The sequence below is a fragment of the Choloepus didactylus genome, chromosome 5 (assembly GCF_015220235.1).
Source record: "Choloepus didactylus isolate mChoDid1 chromosome 5, mChoDid1.pri, whole genome shotgun sequence".
NCBI classification, from domain to species: domain Eukaryota; kingdom Metazoa; phylum Chordata; class Mammalia; order Pilosa; family Megalonychidae; genus Choloepus; species Choloepus didactylus.
Window position 1 is genome coordinate 119,758,376 of NC_051311.1, and position 22,461 is coordinate 119,780,836.

The 22,461-nt window shown below is 36.6% G+C and overlaps 1 protein-coding gene and 1 pseudogene across 4 annotated transcripts in view; one reads left to right on the forward strand and one right to left on the reverse strand.

Annotated features, from left to right (window-relative positions):
- PHF14 (PHD finger protein 14) overlaps positions 1–22,461 on the forward strand; it is a 257,760-nt gene that overhangs the window by 86,238 nt on the left and 149,061 nt on the right. For all 4 annotated transcript variants that reach the window (XM_037836790.1, XM_037836792.1, XM_037836791.1 and 1 more), the window contains exon 14: positions 11,090–11,258. In XM_037836790.1, coding sequence (XP_037692718.1) covers positions 11,090–11,258 — 169 coding nt within the window. The remainder of the gene's footprint in view (positions 1–11,089; positions 11,259–22,461) is intronic.
- Positions 17,387–18,755, reverse strand: LOC119534434 (annotated as a pseudogene).

Here is a 22,461-nt window from a genome sequence, read left to right on the forward strand (position 1 = left end):
TCTTCTACTTGGTTTAGGGTTGGTTTGCTGTTCATTTTCTAGCTTCTTCAGTTGATCCATTAGTTCTTTGATTTTGGCTCTTTCTTCCTTTTTAATATATGCGTTTCGTGCTATAAATTTCCCCCTCAGCACTGCTTTTGCTGCATCCCATAGGTTTTGGTATGTTGTGTTCTCATTTTCATTCGTGTCTATATATTTAGCAATTTCTCTTGCTATTTCTTCTTTAACCCACTGATTGTTTAGGAGTGTGTTGTTTAACCTCCAGGTATTTGTGAATTTTCTAAGTGTCTGATGGTTATTGACTTCTAATTGTATTCCATTGTGGTCAGACAATGTGCTTTGAATAATTTCAAACTTTTTAAATTTATTGAGGCTTGTTTTATGTCCCAGCATATGATCTATTCTGGAGAAAGTTCCATGAGCACTAGAAAAGTATGTGTATCCTAGTGATTTGGGATGTAATGTTCTGTATATGTCTGTTAAATCTAATTCATTTATCAGATTGTTTAGGTTTTCAGTTTCCTTATTGGCCTTCTGTCTGGTTGATCTATCTATAGGAGAGAGTGATGTGTTGAAGTCTCCCACAATTATTGTGGAAACATCAATTGCTTCCTTTAGTTTTCCCAGTGTTTCTCTCATGTATTTTGTGGCACCTTGATTGGGTGCATAGACATTTACGATTGTTATTTCTTGTTGTTGAATTTCCCCTTTTATTAGTATGTAGTGGCCTTCTTTGTCTCTCAAAACATCCCTGCATTTAAAGTCTATTTTATCTGAGATTAATATTGCTACACCTGCTTTCTTTTGGCTGTAGCTTGCATGAAATATTTTTTTCCATCCTTTCACTTTCAGTTTCTTTGTGTCCCTGTGTCTAAGATGAGTGTCTAAGATGAGTCTCTTGTATGCAACATATTGATGGTTCATTTTTTTTGATCCATTCTGCGAATCTGTATCTTTTAATTGGGGAGTTTAATCCATTTACATTCAACGTTATAACCGTGAAGGCATTTCTTGAATCAGCCATCTGATCCTTTGGTTTATGTTTGTCATATATATTTTTCCCCTCTCTCTATTAATATCCTTTATTGTACCCATATCGAATCTCTTTAGTACTGAATTTTTCTCCAAGTCTCTCTCTCCTTTCTTTGTCTCTCTGTCTGTAGGGCTCCCTTTGGTATCTCCAGTAGGGCAGGTCTCTTGTTGGCAAATTCCCTCAGCATTTGTTTGTCTGTGAAAAATTTAAGCTCTCCCTCAAATTTGAAGGAGAGCTTTGCTGGATAAAGTATTCTTGGTTGGAAATTTTTCTCACTCAGAATTTTAAATATGTCATGCCACTGCCTTCTCGCCTCCGCGGTGGCTGCTGAGTAGTCACTACTTAGTCTTATGCTGTTTCCTTTGTATGTGGTGAATTGCTTTTCTCTTGCTGCTTTCAGAACTTGCTCATTCTCTTCTGTGTTTAACAGTGTGATCAGAATATGTCTCGGAGTGGGTTTATTTGGATTTATTCTATTTGGAGTTCGCTGGGCATTTATGGTTTGTGTATTTATGGTGTTTAGAAGATTTGGGTAGTTTTCCCCAACAATTTCTTTGAGTACTCTTCCTAGACCTTTTAGCCTTTTCTTCCCCTTCTGGAACACCAAAGAGTCTTATATTCGGAGTTTTTATATTATCTATCATATCCCTGAGGTCCGTTTTGATTTTTTCCATTTTTTTCCCCATTCTTTCTTTTATGCTTTCATTTTCCATTCTGTCATCTTCCAGGTCACTGATTTGTTGTTCAACTTCCTCTAGTCTTGTACTGTGAGTGTCCAGAATCTTTTTAATTTGGTCAGCAGTTTCTTTAATTTCCATAAGATCATCTATTTGTTTATTTAGTCTTGCAATGTCTTCTTTATGCTGTTCTAGGGTCTTCTTGATATCCTTTGTATCCCATACTATGGTCTCATTGTTCATCTTTAGTTCTTTGAGTAGCTCCTCTAGGTGCTGTGTCTCTTCTGATCTTTTGATTTGGGTTCTTGGGCTTGGGTTATCCATATTGTCTGTTTTTTTCATATGCTTTATAATTTTCTGTTGTTTTTGGCCTTTTGGCATTTGCTGAACTTGATAGGGTTCTTTTAGGATTTGTACACCAATTGAAGTCCTTATCTCTAATTTATCAGAGCTACAGCTTCGTGGAGTACACTTTCTCTAACTAACCAGCAGGTGGCGTCCACGAGCCACCTGTTCTCCACAAGCCAGTTCTCCCCTGCTTTGCCTTTGTGGTGAGTTGGGGAGTGAGTCTTGTGGGGTCCAGTTGGTGTACCAAGTTTGCGTGTGTAGTTGGTGTTGCCCGCCGTGTATATGGGGCGTGTTTCTGGGCAATCGAGGGGGGGTGGCTCTAACAATCAAATCTCCCTGGTGATCCTGGAGTTTTAAAGCTGCTTCAATAGTCTAATCCTTCAGTTCAGTCCTGCCACAGTATGTCTCTGCCACTGACCCACAAGTCCTTAGTATTGGCGTATGGCTCCTGAGACCTGCAAGTGGGTCCCTCTTACAGGCCGTGCATCCCCCTGGTCCTCTGTTGAGGGATGACTGTGCTATGTCACAGGTGAGTGCCTTCTCCCCAGGGCGGTTCTGGGCTGCTGGGCTGTGTAGGGAGGCTTCCAGTCTGCTGAAATGATGGCTGAATGGGACTTTGTTAATTCACGCTGCTCCACCTTCCCAACTCTGGGACAATCAGCTAAGGTTGCAAGGAAGGCTAATGTCCATGCCCAGTTTTGTGGTGTGTGCCTGTTATTTGAAGCACTTCCGTCACACTGGGTTGTCTGGGGCAGCTCTAGCCTATGGGGCTGGCGATGGGCAGGAGTGTTTCCTATCCACCAGGATGATGGCTGTGAGTGGACACCCCCCTTTTCTTGGGAAGTTGTGGTGTTTAGTGAATTTTCTCAGCCACTGGATTATTTCCTTTTGTTTCAGAGGTCTCTTAGTTCTGCTCTTGTCTTGACCTGCCCAAATTGCAAGTCTTTGAAGCTTTCTGTATTGGGCTTCTTAGAGTAATTGTTTTAGAAAAAGAAAAAAGGATTAAAAAAAAAAAAAAAAGGGCCCTCCTCAGAGATCTAATGGGTTATTGAAATGCTAAGAGACAAAGCAATTAGGGCCATTAAGGAAAGGTCCACAGGGCAGAGAGATCAGCTTTTCTTCGGGATTTGCCTATGAGCCTCCGGGCCTGAGCTCTAGCATTCCCCTTTCTATGTTCACCAGAACTCCAAAAATCCTCCGCTTTTATTTTGGAGTTTTTTGTGCTGTTTTTTTTCTATGTCTGTCTCCTCTCTTCTGGGCTGGCTGCTCTCAGATTCTCTGGTGTCTCGTCTCAGTCTATCTATGGTTGGAGTCTGGATCAGTAGAATGAGTTTCAGATAAAAGCTGCCACTGCAGTTCTCCCTTCTCCTTCCCGGAGCTGACAGCCCCTCCTCCCACGGGAATGAGCCTGGCAGGGAGGGGTGCAGGTCCCCTGGCCACAAAAACTTACAGATTTCACTGATCTCAGCATTTCCACATTTTCATGAGTGTTGTATGAAGTATGCCCAAAGTCAGATTGCTCTGTGGTGTCCAGTCCACGCAGTTCCTGGCTTTCTACCTACTTTCCTGGAGGAGTAACTAAAACATACAGCTCACCAGTCCGCCATCTTCGTCAATTGATTTTTGACCAGGCTCCAAGGACCACTCAACTTGATAGTTTAGAGAAATGTGCTTTGGCGGCTGAGTACTCTGTTTCAGACCCCTTAAGGGTCGGCGTTCTCCCCCCGGCCTCACCAGTCAGAATCAGTGTTGACTCTTGAAGAAAATTGTATAACAGTGTATTACAAAGGGTGACAGGGTGATTGTGAAAACCTTGTGGATCACACTCCCTTTCTTTATCCAGTGTATGTACTGGTGAGTAGAAAAATGGGGACAAAAACTAAATGAAAAATAGGTTGCAATGGGTGGGGCATGATTTGGGTGTTCTTTTTTACTTTTAATTTTTACTCTTATTCTGATTCTTTCTGGTGTAAGGAAAATGTTCAAATATGGATTGGGATGATGAATGCATAACTATTTGATGGTACTGTGAACAGTTGATTGTATACCATAGATGATTGTACGGTATGTGAATATATCTCAACAAAATTGAATTTGATTAAAAAAAATAAAAGTATAGATAATCAAATGTCATTACTTCCTAAATATTTTACTGTGTTTTGCTGTTAGCTATGCTTTTGAGGTTATTTAAGTCTGTTTTACTAATGATAGAAAAACTACATAATGGTTCGCTATTATGCTTGTCTTTACAACTGTGCATTCAGTGATACCATGTTGATAGCATGAAATTGGCCATGGTAGAAATATTCATACTATAATTGGCAAATACTATAAATTAGAACTTTTTCCCCAGAGAGCTGGGTTTTAAACATTTACTAGCACACCACTGCTTGACTTCTGCTTCAGTTTGTACCTAATTTTGTCCAGTCTTTTTCTTAGGAAAAGAGGTCCAGTTATTAGACCCTTTTATGGTAACTGGGCCTCAGTCTTTGGCTTAAACTTCCACAAAGCTGCTGGTATACACTTCTCAATGATGCCAGTTCTGCTTTTGCTGTCTTTATTCTCTGTAAGCCTATAATAACACTCTCTACTACTATATCTCCCCCTGTGCTCACTGCTGGCTAGAATTACTCTGTGGTCTATTGCCTTCTCAGATACCAAATTCCACCTAATAGACACTATTTCTTCAAGTACCCTGCATCAGCAGTGCCCTAGTGGAGATACTAGTTCTAGTCTGGATGCTTTATTGTTGGTTCCATCCCATAATAATTTACTGGGCTGTGCTGGACCAATTTAAGACAGGTGACAGGAAAGAGAGCTGCATAAAGACACAGAAGTAATTACTGGTGAGGGTAGGGAAATTGAGTGAGTTCATATTAGACAGCTTCTTACTTTTCAATGAAACGAAAGTAGTCTGTTGAGAGAGAAGGGACCTGGATTGATGACAGGGGCTTGAGAAGAGAGGAGATGGTTAGGAACAGTGGAAAGAAACAGAGCCAACTGATTTGCTAGGGCTATATAGCAAGAATTTGCAGTGGACCCTTTTAGGAAGTTTGATTATTTGATTTTTCTTGAGTAGTGCCCAGGAGCAGAAGAGCAGAAAACCCGGCTTCTTAGGTTGGACTTGGGATGTGCAAAGCAGGTAAAGAAGAATATTAGGTGGGTGAGAATTTGGCAGAGAGGAGAGGCAAATAAAGGTGTAATTTGGACTTCATTTTAGTTGTCTCTCCTGTCAATATTTAGAATATATTTGTCTCACTTTTAATTTACATTATATATATAATAATATATATATACACACACACACACATATAAAACGTTGCACACTGTCTTAAATTCTTTCTAGGACAAGCCTGGGTAGAGTACCAGTAGTAAGGGCTTGGTTTATTAGTTAAAGTAGCTCAAATAGTTAATAATTCTTTTAATTTTAGAGTACATATGATCCTATCATGTGTCTGTTAGAACTTGTCTTGCCTTTTCTGGTTATTTGAAGAATTTCTTTCACAGGGAATGGAGTAATATTTATTATATCCTTTTACGCTCTGGGTATTTCTTTGTTTATTCTTTTAAGATTAGAAGAAAACATACAGTATAAATTCTGTGAAGAGTTTACAGGTGAATTTTTTTTCCATTTTTCTTGATAATTTGTCCGTTTGAATGTTTTTTTCTCTTCCCTTCACTCCCCACTAACTTTTAATAGCAATCCCAGTACTGGGATGGAACACTTACTGTATATAAAATAATACATATGCGGACTTCGGGAAGATGGTGGTTAGGAGAGACAGGCCAAGAAAACACCTCCATGAAAAATACTAGATAGAAGACAGAAAGTCAACTAGAACACCAGTTCCAGCGATGCACCAGCTGGACAAAGTCTGCTAAATCCACAGGGACAGTGTACTTGGTGAAACCAGGAGTCTGCGTTCTGAAACGAGTGAGTAAGCCTGCTGAATATCTGGCAGCCACACTGTGGTGTGGGGAAACCGTGAGTTGGCGTTTGGAGTCGGACCAGTTCTTTTTTAAAAACCCAAAAGCAGCTGCGGATACGGCAGCGAGAACTGCACAGGGAAGTGCGGCAGGAACGGCGTCTCCACAGCCTGTGAGTACGCTTCAACATCTGGCATGGACAATAGCTTTTTGCGCACCCGCTGCTGATTGTCTCGGAGCTAGGAAGATAGAGATTAGCCAAAAGGGGAAAAAAACCACGCCCCTTGCAGCCTTCTTCCCGGCGGGCAGGGAACGCTCCTGCCCGGTGCCGGTGCCACAGCTCAGAGTTGCGCCAAAAAACCCAGTGCGACGGGAAGTGTTTCCAGCAACATGCACACATGCCGCAATATCTGGCATGGACAATAGCCTTTCGTGCACCCACAGCTAAATTGTCCTGGAGCTAGGAAGGCAGAGCAGTGCGAAAAGGGGGAAATTAACACGCCCCATTCAGCCATCCTTTCAGCAGGCTGGGAACGCACCTACATGGCCCAGTGGCCCAAAACTTCCCTTGAGGGTTGGCGCGCACTTGTGACGTAGCACAGCCTTCCCTCAACAGAGGCCCTAGAAGGGCACAGCTTAGAAGAGGGACTCACTTGGAAATCTCAGGGACCACATGCCAATATCAAGGACTTGTGGGTCAGCAGCAGAGACAATCTGTGGCGAGACCGAACTGAAGGTTTAGACTCTTGGAACAGCCTTAAATCTCCAGGAGCACCTGAGAGGTTTGATTGTTAAAGCTGCCCTGCCTCCCTAACCTCTCAGACACACTCCCCACATTCAGGGTGGACAGCACCAACTACACACGCATGGCACCAATTGGACCCCACAAGAATCAGACCCCCACACACCAGAAAAACAAAGTTGGGGAGAACTGGCTTGAGGGGAATAGGTGGCTCGCAGACGCCATCTGCTGGTTAGTTAGAGAAAGTGTATGCCACCAAGCTGTAGATCTGACAAATTAGAGAGAAATTTTTGAATTTAGCATACATATCCTAAAAGAAAACTATCAAGTTAAGCAAATTCCAAGTGGCAAAAAACAACAGAAAATTTTAAAGCATGAAGAAACCAGACGATATGGATAACCAAAACCCAAACACCCAAGTCAAAAGATGAGAGGACATGCAGTAGTTGGAGCAATTAATCAAAGAACTAAAGACAGACAATGAGAGGATGGCACAGGTTATCAAGGACATGAAGAAGAGCATGGCACAGGATATAAAAGACATGAAGAAGAGCCTAGAAGAGCATAAAGAAGAAATTGCAAGAGTAAATAAAAAAATAGATGTTCTTATAGAAATAAAAGAAACTGTCGACCAAACTAAAAAGATTCTGGATACTCATAGTACAAGACTAGAGGAAGATGAACAACAAATCAGTGACCTGGAGTACGACAAAATGAAAAATGAAAGAACAAAAGAAAGAATGGGGGAAAAAATTGAAAAAACTCGAAATGGACCTCAGGGATATGATAGATAAAATAAAACATCCAAATATAAGACTCATTGGTGTCCCAGAGGGGAAGAGAAGGGTAGAGGTCTAGAAAGAATATTCAAAGAAACTGTTGGGGAAAACTTCCCTAACCTTCTACACAACATAAATACACAAAGCATAAATGCCCAGTGAACTCGAAATAGAATAAATCCAAATAAACCCACTCCGAGACATATTCTGATCAGACTATCAAATACAGAAGAGAAGGAGCAAGTTCTGAAAACAGCAGGAGAAAAACAGTTCACCACATGCAAAGGAAAAAACATAAGACTAAGTAGTGACTACTCAGCAGGTGAGAAGGCAGTGGCATGACATATTTAAAATTCTGAGAGAGAAAAATTTCCAACCAAGAATTCTTTATCCAGCAAAGCTCTCCTTCAAATTTGAGGGAGAGCTTAAAATTTTCACAGACAAACAAATGCTGAGAGATTTTGCTAATAAAAGACCTGCCCTACTTGAGATACTAAAGGGAGCCCTACTGACAGAAAAACGAAGAAAGGAAAGATATGGAGAAAGGTTATGTAATATTAGATGAAGATACATTTTTATGCCATATAGTGACCATTGAATATAAGTTTGGCCTTATTATCATCATAGTCATCATAAGATACAACCCTGTATTAAATTATTTTTAATTCCATATTTCAGAGAGGAATAAACAGACATTGCAGAATGGTGACATTTTGAAGAAGAAAACATACCTGGTATCACATCCTATTCCATGCTACCATTTCTTTCACTCTGTTTCAAACAGATAACTCAGTTTTATGGTATGGTATTCTTTCTGAAACACTAGAAGTCAGAAGATGAAAACACTTGCCTCACTTTTCTGATTGTAAATGTGGTCATCTCACTTAACTTGTAAGATGACTCTTAGTTTCCTGATTGATAAAACAGGAATTAGACTAAGAATAATGAAAAACTATTAAATTTAAGTCTGGAAATACAGACTTCTTTTGAAAATCCAAAGAAATACTTGTACTGTTTGAGACCATTGAAAAATGTGTATTCTCAATTATGTTTTATTGCTTGGGGTAGATTAGATGCCATTGTCTGGAGATAGGCATGGGATATATAGAGCAAAGGCATATAGGGAGCAGTATTATCCTTGTCAGGACATTCTCTAACTTCTTATACTCATTCCCATCCCCACCAAATAAAATACATTCTGTGACAAAGAAACTTGCTCTAGAGCATGTAAATAACGTAAACGTTATACCCTGAACAGCACAAAATACTTAACAACTTAAAAAAATCAAAATTAAATGTAACTGCCAATGCAGGATTTATCCATTCCTATTTCAAGGCAAGTTCTATTTAATTCTTACAGTACAGAGTCTACCTAGATGGACACACTACTTCTTGCCACTTTTTCAACAATCTGTTAAATACTAGAGCCTTCATCTTATAAATATTCTTTAAGATATGAAAAAGTATCTCTGCTGCAGAAATAATAGCATAGAATAAAGCCAAAGCCTGTTAATTCAATAGAATCAAGTATTACTTGGGGGGGGGGAGGCCAGATTATTTTTCATTATGTCAAAACATATCCGTGGCATCTTTAATAAGCCCTAAGCTACTATTAGCCATGAATTTCGCTAAACTCACCTCACCTGTATACTTTTACTTAATACACTCTAATAGAAAAGAGTCCTATAATTTATAATTCCTATACAAAAATAGTATATATAAACTTAAATAATCAAAACATTCAATTAATTAAAATGTATTTTAAAGTACAAATAATAAAAATTCATGTCAGGAATTTATGCAATGAACAAACTTCTTGCTGGAATACCAAGAGATTTTTCTCAATTTGCCATACCTTAAACTCCAGCACCATACAACTATGCTCAGAATGATGACCCAATGGGATTGCAAGAATCTCAATTACTAAAGAAAAATACTTTTACTGTATATAATACTTCCACGAATAGAAAGTATACTAATATAATTTATTTTCATTTCTGAAATTCTGTATGGTATTTACTTCTAGTACCAGTCTTTGATGTTTTCCTATGGGACAGAACAGGAACTAGTGTATCGCATTTAGTTATGGTTTTATTTTGATGGCTGTCAGTGAATCTAAGGAATCAAGTGCTTGGTTGCTCTAGCAATAGATTTATGACATTTTTTTTAAGTAACATTACAAATTATATCTTTCTCTCATTGGTATATTTTTTTATTTAAAAATTTTTGCTATCCTATCTTGTTTAAATAATTGGAACTTTTAAATTAGTAAAGTTAATTTTTAAATGTTAATATGTATTTTAGCAATTAATGTATTTATACTAGCAAAACTAATGGCACTTTGAATTTAACTCATTGGAGTTCAAAATTCACTTCACTCACTTTTTGAAGATAAATGTTATATTGGAATTAAGTTTAAATTATTAATGAGTGAGACAAATTTTGATGGTGAATGAATTTAAATGATAAAAGATTTTTGAAAATACTCGAGAATTATGAGTTGAATTTAAGAGTTCTGATATAAATACAGATATAAACCAAATATCAAATACATTTCATGTATTACAACTATTTTTATGAAGAGATTATTATAAGTTAGACTTTTGGAGAACTACTTACTGATCATTCTTTTAAATTTGAAGAGTATATATGAAAAAAATTTAGTTTTAATGTTTGGCTATAAGTTTTTGAAATGGACTTTTATAATTGGCAATATAAAGATTCCTAGCAGTCATCATATACGTCTCTGCTGTCTAGGTGGTAACCACTAGCCACATGTGGCTATTTGAATTTAAATTAATTAAAATTAAATTTAAAATCTCAGTTCCTCAGTTGCACCAGCCATATTTTAGGTGCTCAATAGCCATAAATGGCTAGTGGCTACTGTATTGGACAGTGCAGATATAGATAAACCTAAATCCACAGAAAGCTCTATTTGACAGCACTTCTAGACTGAAGTTGCAGCTTGGATTTTCTTTTAATGTTACCCATATTTTAAGAAATGTTTCATGAATGCTGGTTTTACAAATTCCTTTAGTAAGTAAGTTTATGTTTCACCTTGTAGTAGTAATAAGGGCTAGCAACTAAAATGTCAATTTTTTTCCCATTGTTCTCTTTCTACAGAGTTTTCTTTAGGTGGGATATTCAGCATAACCTGCCTTTAACTGAGATTAAAGATACGATCACTGTGACAAGGAGTAGAGTCAGGGTTAATGATTTGATTTTCAAGTGTGGTGGTATATGTCACTGAAGGAAAAGTCATGATTTTCAGAAGGAAACTACCTTTTTAATTAGCATTGAATTTCTTATGTTGATCTCCTTAAACATGCAGCATTTTTGCATATGTTCTTATGGGGATAGATTGAGTTGTTTTTTATATTAATCCTTGAAACTCATTCTTAGAGGGGTATGTATGCATTTCTCTGTGTGTAGTCGTTAGATACCCTATGACCACATATACTTGTGTGTATTTTTATATATTCATCATGTATAACTGATTTTATGTTTACAGAAATTATAGCTAAAGTAGAAGGTAAAAAAAAATGTATGAACTTACATTCCTTCCCTTCCCCCCTTTATATAGGCAGTGCTCAGAATGTGACCAGGCAGGAAGCAGTGACATGGAAGCAGACATGTCCATGGAAACCTTACCAGATGGGACCAAACGATCAAGGAGGCAGATTAAGGAACCAGTGAAATTTGTTCCACAGGATGTGCCACCAGAACCCAAGAAAATTCCAATGAGAAACACAGTAATTTATTCCATTTTTATCAATGATATAAAATTCTGAGACCAAAATTTAAGAGGTTGAGAAAAGGGACAACTACTCAGGGGCTAAAGAAATAAATGTTTATATTGCTATTGGTTATTCTTAAAAAAATTAATTTTTACATTATGAAATATACCTTATATATACCTGAAAGTTTGTAGTTAATATGTTCAATTTAAAGGATAATAATAATGAACACCCAATTTGTTCACTACCCAGCTTAAAAAATAGAGCATTACAAAAGCCTTCGAAGTCCCCTGTGGACCTCAGCAATCACTTCCCCACCTGTTTTGCCCAGAGTTTACCTCTTTCCTCGACTTTATATTTTTCATTTTCTTCTTTTTCTTATTAATTACACTCCAAATATATGAATTCAAAAATAATATTTTGTTTAGTTTTGTAGATTTTGTATTTAGTATGAATGGATTCAAACTTATTTCTTCTGTAACTTGTTATATTGACCAGCATAATACTGATGATGCCTGGTGATCACATAGCTGTATTGCATTCATTTTTCACTTATATATATAGTTTTTCCTTGAAAGAGTATATCATGATTTAGTTTATCTTTTGTTCTGTTGATGAACAGTGGTTGTTTCCATCTTTTTCTATTACAATTCTGTTTTGAATATTCTTGTAAATGTCGTCTAAGCATGGTAATAAGAAGATAGGTATATTCTAAGGCTTGGATTAGCTGAGTCATGATAGCTACATCTTCAATTTTTTTAGGTAATACCAATTGTTTTCCAAACCAATGGATAGTGTTTAAAAGTTTCTATTGTTTCACAAACTTTCTTTATCCAGTGCTTTAATGTTTTCCAACATAATGTGTATAAAATAGTATCTCATTTTATTTTTCATTTTCTTTGGACACAGATGACTTTGAGTATCTGTATTTTTTGACCAGTTGTGTTTCCTCTTCTGGGAAATGTAAATTCAAGACTTTTCCCAATTTTACTGTCAGGTTGCTAGTCTTTTTCTCACTAAAAATTCTTTGAGGTCAGAATTTAAAGAATTTCTATAAGAAGTCGTTTATGTTTATTTTCAGGTATCTGGAGGCTCTATCAACCTGAGACCATTTTAAATAAGTTTGGCATGTGTGTGTTTTTCATTGCATGAGTAGTGTGAATTTCTACTCCAAATCCATAAGGACTAGCTTGCAGTTAAGAATTTTTACGGAAGATTTTTTTTTGTTTTTCTACCTTGAGACAAGGCAAGCAGTTTTTAAAAAAAACCTGTCTTCCCCTCAAGGGATATGCAAAGATGTTTTCAGCTAGTTGTCATCATTTTATACTTAGCTTCTGTGTTGGGCTTTATGTGGGTGAATTTTTTGGCTGCTAGGTAAAATTCACAATCGTATCTCAGCTACTTAAAAACATTTTTTTTAATTAGAGAAGTTGTAAATTTACAGAAAAATCATGTGAAAAATACAGCATTCCCATATACCCGCCTGTTGTTGACAGTTTGCATTAGGGTGGTACCTTTGTTATAAATGATGAGATAATATTAAAATTGTACTATTAACTATAGTCTCTAGTTTATATTAGGTGTATTTTTTCCCCATATACCACCCTTTTATTAACACCTTGTATTGGTATTGTATATCTGTTATAATTCATGAAAGAACATTTTTATTCTTGTACAATTAACTGTTGTCCTAATAGTACATCATCTACAATAGGGTTCTCTGTGTTACATAGTCCTATGTTTTATCTTTTAATTTTTATTCTAGTAACATACATGACTTAAAATTTCCCCCTTTTAACCACATTCATATATATAATTCATTGTTAATTATGCTCACAATAATGTGCTACCATTATCGCCATCTATTTCCAAACTTTATAATCAACCTAAATAGAAGTTCTGTACAAATTAAGCAAATACTCATGATTCTCTACCCCGAATCCATCTTCTGGTAACCTATATTTTAGATTCTAACTCTATGAGTTTGCTTATTATGATTAGTTCATATCAGTGAGTTCATACAATATTTGTCCTTTTGTGTCAGGCTTTTTTACTCAGCATGATGTCCTTAAGGTTCATCCATGTTGCATGCATCAGGACTTCATTCCTTGTTATGGCTTAATAATATTCCATTGTATATATATACCACATTTTGTTTATCCATTTGTTGGTTGATTGACACTTGGGTTACTTCCATCTTCTGGCAATTGTGAATAATGCTGCTATGATCATCAGTGTGCAAATATCTGTTTGAGTCCTTGCTTTGAGTTCTTCTGGGTATATACCGAATAGTGGTATTGCTGGGTCATAATTCTATGGTAATTCTCTACTTAGCTTCCTGAGGAACTGCCAAACTGTCTTCCACAGCAGTTGCTCCATTTTACATTCCCACCAGCAGTGAATGTGTGTTCAGCCACGGTTTTGACAAAAGAGAGCTTAAGTAATGATATTGTTAACAATTATGTGTTAACAGATGAACCTGCCATAATGACTCAGAAAGCAAGAACACCATTTAAAGCAAAATAAAACCAAAAAACCCAATTAAATTTGGCTCTACATTTCCTAAGCTTTATCATTGAGAGAGAGGAAAAAATGAAGTTTAATGATGAGGAAAAAAAACAAGTTAGCAAACAATTTTGACTACATTCTTTGCTTTGGGTTGGAACTAGTAAATCCATCCTTGCCCAAACATTGTCCACTATAGAACAGGGATTCTTATTCTGATCTTGTCGCTTCTTCATAGAATATCATGCTTATGATTAATAATAGTCATTAGTAAGAATTTGAGGCCTTGACAATGTCTTCCTCATGTTTCTTATGGAGAGTCACACTTTTCAAGGCACAAAGCAGAGAAGAGATTCTGAGCTAAGAACTATATCAAGGCATGGCATTTTCAACATGCATTAGGTCAGGATTGGGAAGAGGGCAAATTTGTATTGCTGATTATTTGTAGATATGGTGAGTTCACTGATTCCTTAACAATATTAGCCATGGATTTGGTTTTCAAAAGCATAAGTTTAAATCTCCACAACAGGAATTTTCTAACCCTTTGTGACTCTGTGACCAGATTCACTTAAGAAGGGCAAATTCAGGCCATTCAGTTGAAATGCTTCAAAACTCTCGATAGATGGTTTAAATTTCTCCTTTACCCACAAAACCCACATTCCATATTTGCTGGATAACTGAATGGAAATCCATTCTCTGTTTAGAAATAAGGAGATAAGGAGACACCCACTCTAGTCAAGTTCTACATTAGGAGTCCTAGAGTCCTATAAATAGAAGATATCTTAATGAATCCTGTTCTCAAAAAGGACCGTTTTAAACTCATTCCAGGGAGATTTAAATCTATCTCAGGTGACATCTTCATATTAAACTATTGAGGGAAACTGGATAATATGGTACTCCTCACTAACCATTTTCAGTAAATATTACAGAGAAAAGCCACGTACCTATGGAGATAAAATTCTGGTCTGGAAAAACCATGTATCTGACTCATGTCTGTCACTTGTCAAATTAACTAGGTGCCAGGCAATTACCACATTTAATCCTTACAGTCCTAAGAAATTAGTTCTCTTATTATCATTCTCATTTTAGAGTTGAAGAAGTCAAGGCAAAAAGTTTGAATTAATCAAGAAGACCCAGCTATTAAGTGTTAAGAGCTGTGATTTGAAGCCAGGTAGTCTGACTCCAGTGTCCAGACTCAATTGCTATGATGTCTTGCCTTCTTCAACAGGCCAACTTTAATACTAATATTTCCAACCCCACCCCTTTTAGACTGTAAATTTTAAGATAGGAGGTATATCAGATTGCTCATTAATATATCCTCAGTACAGTATATGGCATAGAATAGCTTCATAGTGATTATTTATTAAATGAATGAATAATTCCACCAAATTCTAAAAAGCATCCATATCCACAAACTTTATGTGAGATTTCAAAACCTTTGTTAGAATAATTAAGACCCATGGAGAGCTGTGGTGCATGTCAGTATTGTTAATAACCTATTTTTATGGCCATTCCTTCAGCAGTGTGGCTGTGGTAGGGTCCAGTTCTTTAGTGTCTGTTAGAATGTGGAGAAGAAGTGAATTTCTCTTCATGTGCTCCACAACGAAGTGGAAAAGCTTTATTCTTTCATACCTGTTCCATATTTATGTGTAGGAAAGGTTCACAGCTGGCAGGCATAGGTAAATGGCCTGCTAGCTATGGTCACCATCATGCCATCAACCAGGGAGAGAATGTTTTATTGGCTTTTCTCCTCTACCATCTAATCCATAGGGCACCTCCCTAGTGCCTTGTGAACAAGGACCAAATTGGGGAAACTGGTATCCAGCTGAACCTTGGGGTGTGTAAAGGATCTGTAAGTAAGTAAGGAAATCTCAGAGACCATCTGGAAATACAGTGTCGCATAAATTTGTAGTGATTTTGCTTTTTAATGAAAAGATGTTGCCCTTGCCAATAAACAAGCAAGTTCATTAGCCCGAACAGTTTACACATCCAGAGAATGCCCTTTTACCCACAGGGCAATTCTTGTTTGCACTGGAATTCCTGGTAAGTCTAGGAAGACAGATGCAGTTGGTTCTGCTTCTTTTAATTTTTCTTCATGTCTAATTAATATGCTTTTTAAAAAATAGACTTTATTCTTTAGGACAGTTTTAAGTTTACAAAATTATGCAGAAAGTACAGTTCCCATTTACCCCTTTTCCCCTCCCATCTTGCTTTAGTATGGTACATTTGTTACAGTCGATGAACCAATATTGTTATATTATTACTTAAATTCCATAGTTTATATTAGAATTCATTCTGTGCTGTACAGTTCTATGGGTTTTAAAAAGTGCATAATGTCATGTATCCACCATTGCAGTATTGTATAGAAGTTTCATGCCCTAAAGGTGCCCTGTTCACCACCTGTTCATTCCTACTCTCTAAATGCTGAACCCCTGGCAACCACTAATCTTTTTCCTGTGCCTATAGTTTGCCTTTTCTAGCATGTCATATAGTTGTTGGAATCCTACAGTATCTAGCTTTTCCAGACTGGCTTCTTTCACTCTGCAAAATGTGTTTAAGTTTCCTCTATGTCTTTTTGTAGGTTTTCTTTGTTTTTAATTTTATTGTGGTAAAATGCATATAATATGAAATTTGCAATATAAACCATTTTCAGTGTACAATTCAGTAGCATTAATTATATTCATGTAAATTAAAGATTAAGTATAAAAGTAATATTGAACACTATTTTATGGTAAGAAGTTCTACAATATAAAGAGAGAGTCTCCTTTGACCTATCTCCCAACACTCCTTCTTCCCCAACCCACTTCACATGCCTCGAGACTGCCTTTATTATGAGTTTACATATTTTGAACTTTGAACACCTGACTTTTTTTTTTTTAGTGTATCTGTCAAAAAAAATCATCAATGAGACATTTGGAAAAGTAGTATGGGGATAGTTCAAGAAACACAGAAATATTCTAGTGTTAAGCAAAAAAGGAATGATTTCATTTTAGAAATTTTTTTGTATTTTTTTCCAGTTGTCTGGAGATTTGACTTTGTGACATCTTAGATAAGCTCTGCAAATAACCCTATCTCCAATTATTTTAATATCTCTTTTATTACTGGATACATATGGAGGACTGAGTCTAAAGAAGAGAAAGAATTGAGAAGTGTTTTTATTTATTTATTTATTTATTAATTTTTGAGAAAACCTTTTTTTTTTTTTTTTAAATCATCACCACCCAGCTTCTTTGTGCTGGATACAAAATGGCTGGATCTTCTAAAGAACATCTACATAACATTTCTTTCATGTTTCATGAGATGAAAATAACTATACAAGTTTAAGTACAAAAGTCCACAAGACAGTGGACACAAAAAATCCATGTATGAGATTATATCCCATCTGCAGCTTTTAAATGTTTGAAAAGTAGAATTCATGAACTAAAAATATTGTCCTTCTATATAGTTCTGTCAACTTTAATGGAAGCGGGTTTAACGTCATTACAACACTAACAGCAGTATCATTGATCTGTTATTATATTTTTCAATAAATTAAAGTCAGTGCAACACCCATGCAAGCTAGCTATTTGGTGAACAAGGACCTGGCATCAGAACAAGAAGTCTATATAAAGTCTTAAACCTTGAAAATGTGGTATTTTTCAAACTGCATCCATTCCTCTCATTGAAGATGTGAAACCCAATCCCATTCCTCTCTGTGTGAGGGTTTGTGATCTTGCCATTTCATACTGAGCATCTAGATTTTGAAATACTTCTTCCTGTTGCTTCAAAGTCTTGTAACTTACTTCATCAGCTGAGCTACATCCAGCTTCATCTTCTCTTAATACCCATTAATTTTCTAAATTTGACATTCTGATCCTTGTTCCCAACATTCAATTTTACCCATATTTCAGCAGACTGGGATTTATTCCCCTCTTTCTTGCCTTGCCAAAGCATTTTCCTTTTATTCTCCTGTTAAGCAAATTTCATTGGATTCGCAGCTTAGGTGCAGCTATTCCAGTCTCTGCCAGAGGTTCAGCAGGGCCGCTGTTTAAGCCACCATGGCTATCTGAGAAGTTACTTGTGTTCCGGATTCCAACAGGACAGCATCATTGAGGACAGATCGTCTGGTAGCTGCAGCTGCTGCAGCTATTTCTTGTTTTTGTTTTTCAGCCATTTCCTTTTCTAGTTGTTGTTGTAATTTCTTTGCCCTTTCCAACCTCCTAGCTAAGGCTTCTAATGCACCCATTGCTGTGTTTCTACCTCTTAACGGAGGTGGACTAGGAGTCCAGCTTAAACTTCTGCTAAATCTTACTAGTTTTTCAATTCTCTTCTTTCTATCTCGACTTCTACTCCTTGTCCTACTTCTGCTTCTACTTCTATGCCTGTGTCCTGATCTTGATCGGGTACGCGATCTGATCTGACGTCGTTGCTCTCTGCTTCTGGAGTGACTTCTTCCTTTCTCTGCTTCTGCATCGTAACTTCTTCCACTCCCTCGTCCTGGAGTGAGACTTGTTCCACTCTCTGCTTCTACTAGGATGACGCCTTTCACAAGACCTAGATCTTGAATGCCTTCTGCCTCTTGATGACTTTCTTTCTTTGCGTTTGTGTCTGTCCTCACCATTTTCGGATGAATTTAGCCACTCTCTTCCTTTATCAGAAGAATGTTCTTTATCATGTTCCTCAGACTTGTGTTTCTTAGAGGATTTATCTTTGGATTCATGTCTTCTTGCTTTATCATGAAGTAGGCTTATTATTTTGCTGAGTCTGCAGCATCTTCAGTTCAGAATCTTCGCGCATTAGCACGCTCTTTGCTTCTGCTCCGTGTTTGCTTTTGCTCCGGCTCCTGTGTTTTCTTCCTTCGTTATCTAACTTTCGTTTCCTTTCTCTTGACCTTGATTGTGATCTTGAATAATGATGTTTTGAGGTTCTAGGAGAAACAAATATATCTGACCGCTTTCTTTTCTTGTCTGTATCTGAGGATGTCTTTGCTGGGGCTAGTCCATCTCGTTTTGTATCACTAGCCGCCATAGTCCAGAGTCTTGGCCACTACAGCATCGCCTCCACTTGCTGTTTACAACTTTTCCAACAACCTGGAAGCTTCGCTACAGACTGACTAAATTGCTCGCTGGAGACCCGGATGGCAGAAAGAGAAAGAGGCTCCGCGCGTTGCACAGCATGCTGAGTGGAAAGGGATGGGACAAGAGTTTCTATAGCAACGTGGCTCGAAGAGGTGGTTGGTTGTTCTTTCGAAAGGGGCATGCTAGGCTGGTGGAGGGGGCGTGGTCTGGAACACCGAGAAATGTTTTTGTTTAACCTTTATGTAGTATTCACTGTGTGCTTTATATGATTCTCATAACTATCCCTTGAAGTAGTCACTATTTACATTGCCATTGTAAAGATGAAAGACTTGAGGCAAACAGGTTTTTTTGTTTTTGTTTTTTAAGACAAAAACTTTATTAGTCAAATAAATTGTACTGTAACTGAAAATAGAGGAGTTTGAAGAATTCAAAGCAATGTTTACAAAAGAGAAAGATGTTTATAATGAGGTTTTGGTACTGGAGGATAAAATAGGATTTAGAAATAACCAAATTTTTTTTCAGGCGTGCAGTGATACATAACAAAATTATACACAGGACTATAGAATATTTCATTAATTATTGTACTATGGAAACCTTTTCAACATACAGAAATGTCTGAAAGGCGTTTAAACAATCAAAACCAATTTTTGAAAAAACTTTAATAGCTAGTAATAGAAATGCGTTTCTTTAAAATATAAAATATTTCTCTTTAGCCAACATCATCAAAAGTAAAAAGGAAGAAAGAAGCATGGCAAAAAAATATAGCAAAACCACAATAGAAATGTTACCCTATATTTACAAAAATTTTGGAAAGTTGTATTCCTTGAAATAAAAAATACCAAAATATGGTATTTCTGTGAAAAAAATTCCAGGGATGTACATGAAGTGACAAAGGAGTAAATATAAAACAAAAGCACAGACAAAGCCAACAAAGCCCAGGTAATAAATAGAGGAGAAAGTGAAATAAAAAAGAAAATTATTTTAAGAAAAAACATAAACAGCCAAAAATGTTTAAAGACTTGAAAAAGCAAAAGCAGCATAAAAAATCCTGGGGAAAACAAAATAAGAAAATTTAAAAGATTAAAAAGAAATGATAGATTTGGAAAGCACCAAAGTATGTCAAATGTAATTTAAATTATAATTACTATATTAAAATATAGCTAAATAGAATGAAAAATGTACTCGTATGTATTTCAAAATATGATATAGGAAAAATATAGGCTAGAAGCATTACTAGAGAATTACTTGGAGAGTTGGGAAAAAACAAAGTCACCTATATGGATGTAAATATCAGGCTGATCTGTGAATTTTCTTTAATAATAGAAATAATTGATACTATGGAGCAATATTTACCTTATTTTAGTATAATGTCTTTCTTTATTTTTAAATGCAATTTTATTGCGATATGTTTACACACCATATAATCCATTCAAGGTACATAATCAGTGGCTCACAGTATCATTGTATAGTTGCACATTCATAGCCACAATCAATTTTAGAACATTTTTACTACTCCAAAATTAAAAACAAATAAAAATTAAAAAGAACATGCAAACTAGCATGCCCCTTACCGCCCCCCCCCCAATATTTGCATTTTTTTTGTCTTTATTTTATTACTCATCTGCTCATATACTGGAAGGAGTATCAGTCACAAGGTTTTTTCTATCACATGGTCACATGATAAAAGCTATATAGTTATACAATCATCAACAAGAATCAAGGCTACTGGATTACACTTCAGCAGATTCAAGTGTTTCCTTCTAGCTATTCTGATACACTAGAAACTAAAAAGGAGTATCTGTATAATGCATAAGAATAACTTCCAGAATGACCTCTTGACCCTTTTTGAAATCTCTTAGCCACTGAAACTTTATTTTGTTTTATTTCTTTTCCCCCTTATGGTCAAGCAGGCATTCTGAATTCCATGATGCCAGGGCCAGGCTCATCCCTGGGAGTCATACCCCACATTGTCAGGGAGACTTACACCCCTGGGAGTCATGTCCCCTCATAGAGGGGAGGGTAGTGAGTTTATTTACTGAGTTGGCTGAGAGAAAGAGGCCACATCTGAGCAACAGAAGAGTGTCTCTGGGGATGACTCTTAGACATAATTATAAGAGGTTAGCTTTCTTTCTTGCAGGAATAAGTTTCTTAAGGCAAGCCCCAAGATTGAGGGCTGTCTCATCAAACTTGGAGTCCCCAATGCCTGTAAGAGTATCAGGAATTCCCCCAGGTGAGAAAGTTTTAATATTTCCACATTTTCCTCTAGTCCTCCAAGGGACTTTGCAAATACTTTTTTTTTTAATAATAAATTTTATTTTGAAATAAGTTCAATCTTACAGGAACAGTTGTAAAAACAGTACAAACCCCATACATAGAATTCCATCATACCCAGACCCCCCTCCCCTGATACTCCAATCCATCACCTTTAAGATCCTGTCACACCACCGTCTTTCTTTCCCTCCCTCCCTCCCTCCCTCACACCCATCATCTGTTGCTCTGTCCTCTGAACATATGAGAGCAAGCTGCACATATTTTTGAACAAACAATATAATTCACATATACCTTTCCCATGGACAAGAACATTATTTTATGCAATCTCATTAAATGCAGCTAAGAAGTTCAAGAAATTCAACATTGATATAAAGCTTACAGTCTGTATTTCCTTTTTTTTTTTTTTTTTTTTCTCTTGTGTCCCATCTGTGTCCCTTTGAGCCTCCTCTCCTCCAACCTCAGATCCCATCCAGGATCATCCTTGGTATTTAATTGTCATCTATTTAGACTGTCTTATTTCTTTTTTTTTTTCTAATTGTGGAAATATATATATAGCCTAAATCTTCCTATTCCACCCCTCCCTAGCATTCCATTAGTGGGATTAATCACATTTAGAATGTTGCAATGCTATCACCTTCCGACCATCCATTTCTGGAAGTTTCCCTTCACCCCAAACAAAAACCCTACTCTCATTTCTTAACTCCCCATTGCCCCTTTCCCCACTTCTTGGAACCCCTACTCTACTTTTCATCTCTTTGGTCATATTCTCTGATAATTTCTTTGTGTTTACCATGGGGCTTAAATTTAACATCTTAAATCTATAACAATCTTGTTTTCCTTTGATACCAACTTAACTTCAATAGGACACGTAAACTGTGTTCCTATACTCCTCCATTCCCCCACCTTTATGTAGTTCTTGTCAAGAATTACATATTTTACATTGAGTCCAAAACCACCGATTTATCATTACAGTTTATTTTAGATCCTGTAGGAAGTAAATAGTGGAGTTATAAATCAACAATACAGTAGTATTGGTCTTTATATTTACCATGTGATCTTTACTGGAAATATTTATTTCTTCATGTGGTTTCAGTCAATTATTTAGTATCCCTTCCTTTCAGCCTGCTTAGGACTGATTTACTGGTGATGAAGTCCCTCAGCTTTTGATTATCCGGGAATGTTTTCATCTCCCCCTCATTTTTATCCTTCAAGTGTTTGTGAATTCTCCAAGTCTCTGATGGTTATTGACTTCTATTTGTATTTCATTGTGGTCAGAGAATGTGCTTTGAACAAATTCATTTTTTTATTTTTTATTTTATTGAGGCTTGTTTTTATGTCCCCACATACAGTCCATTCTGGAGAAAGATCTGTGATCACTAGTAAAG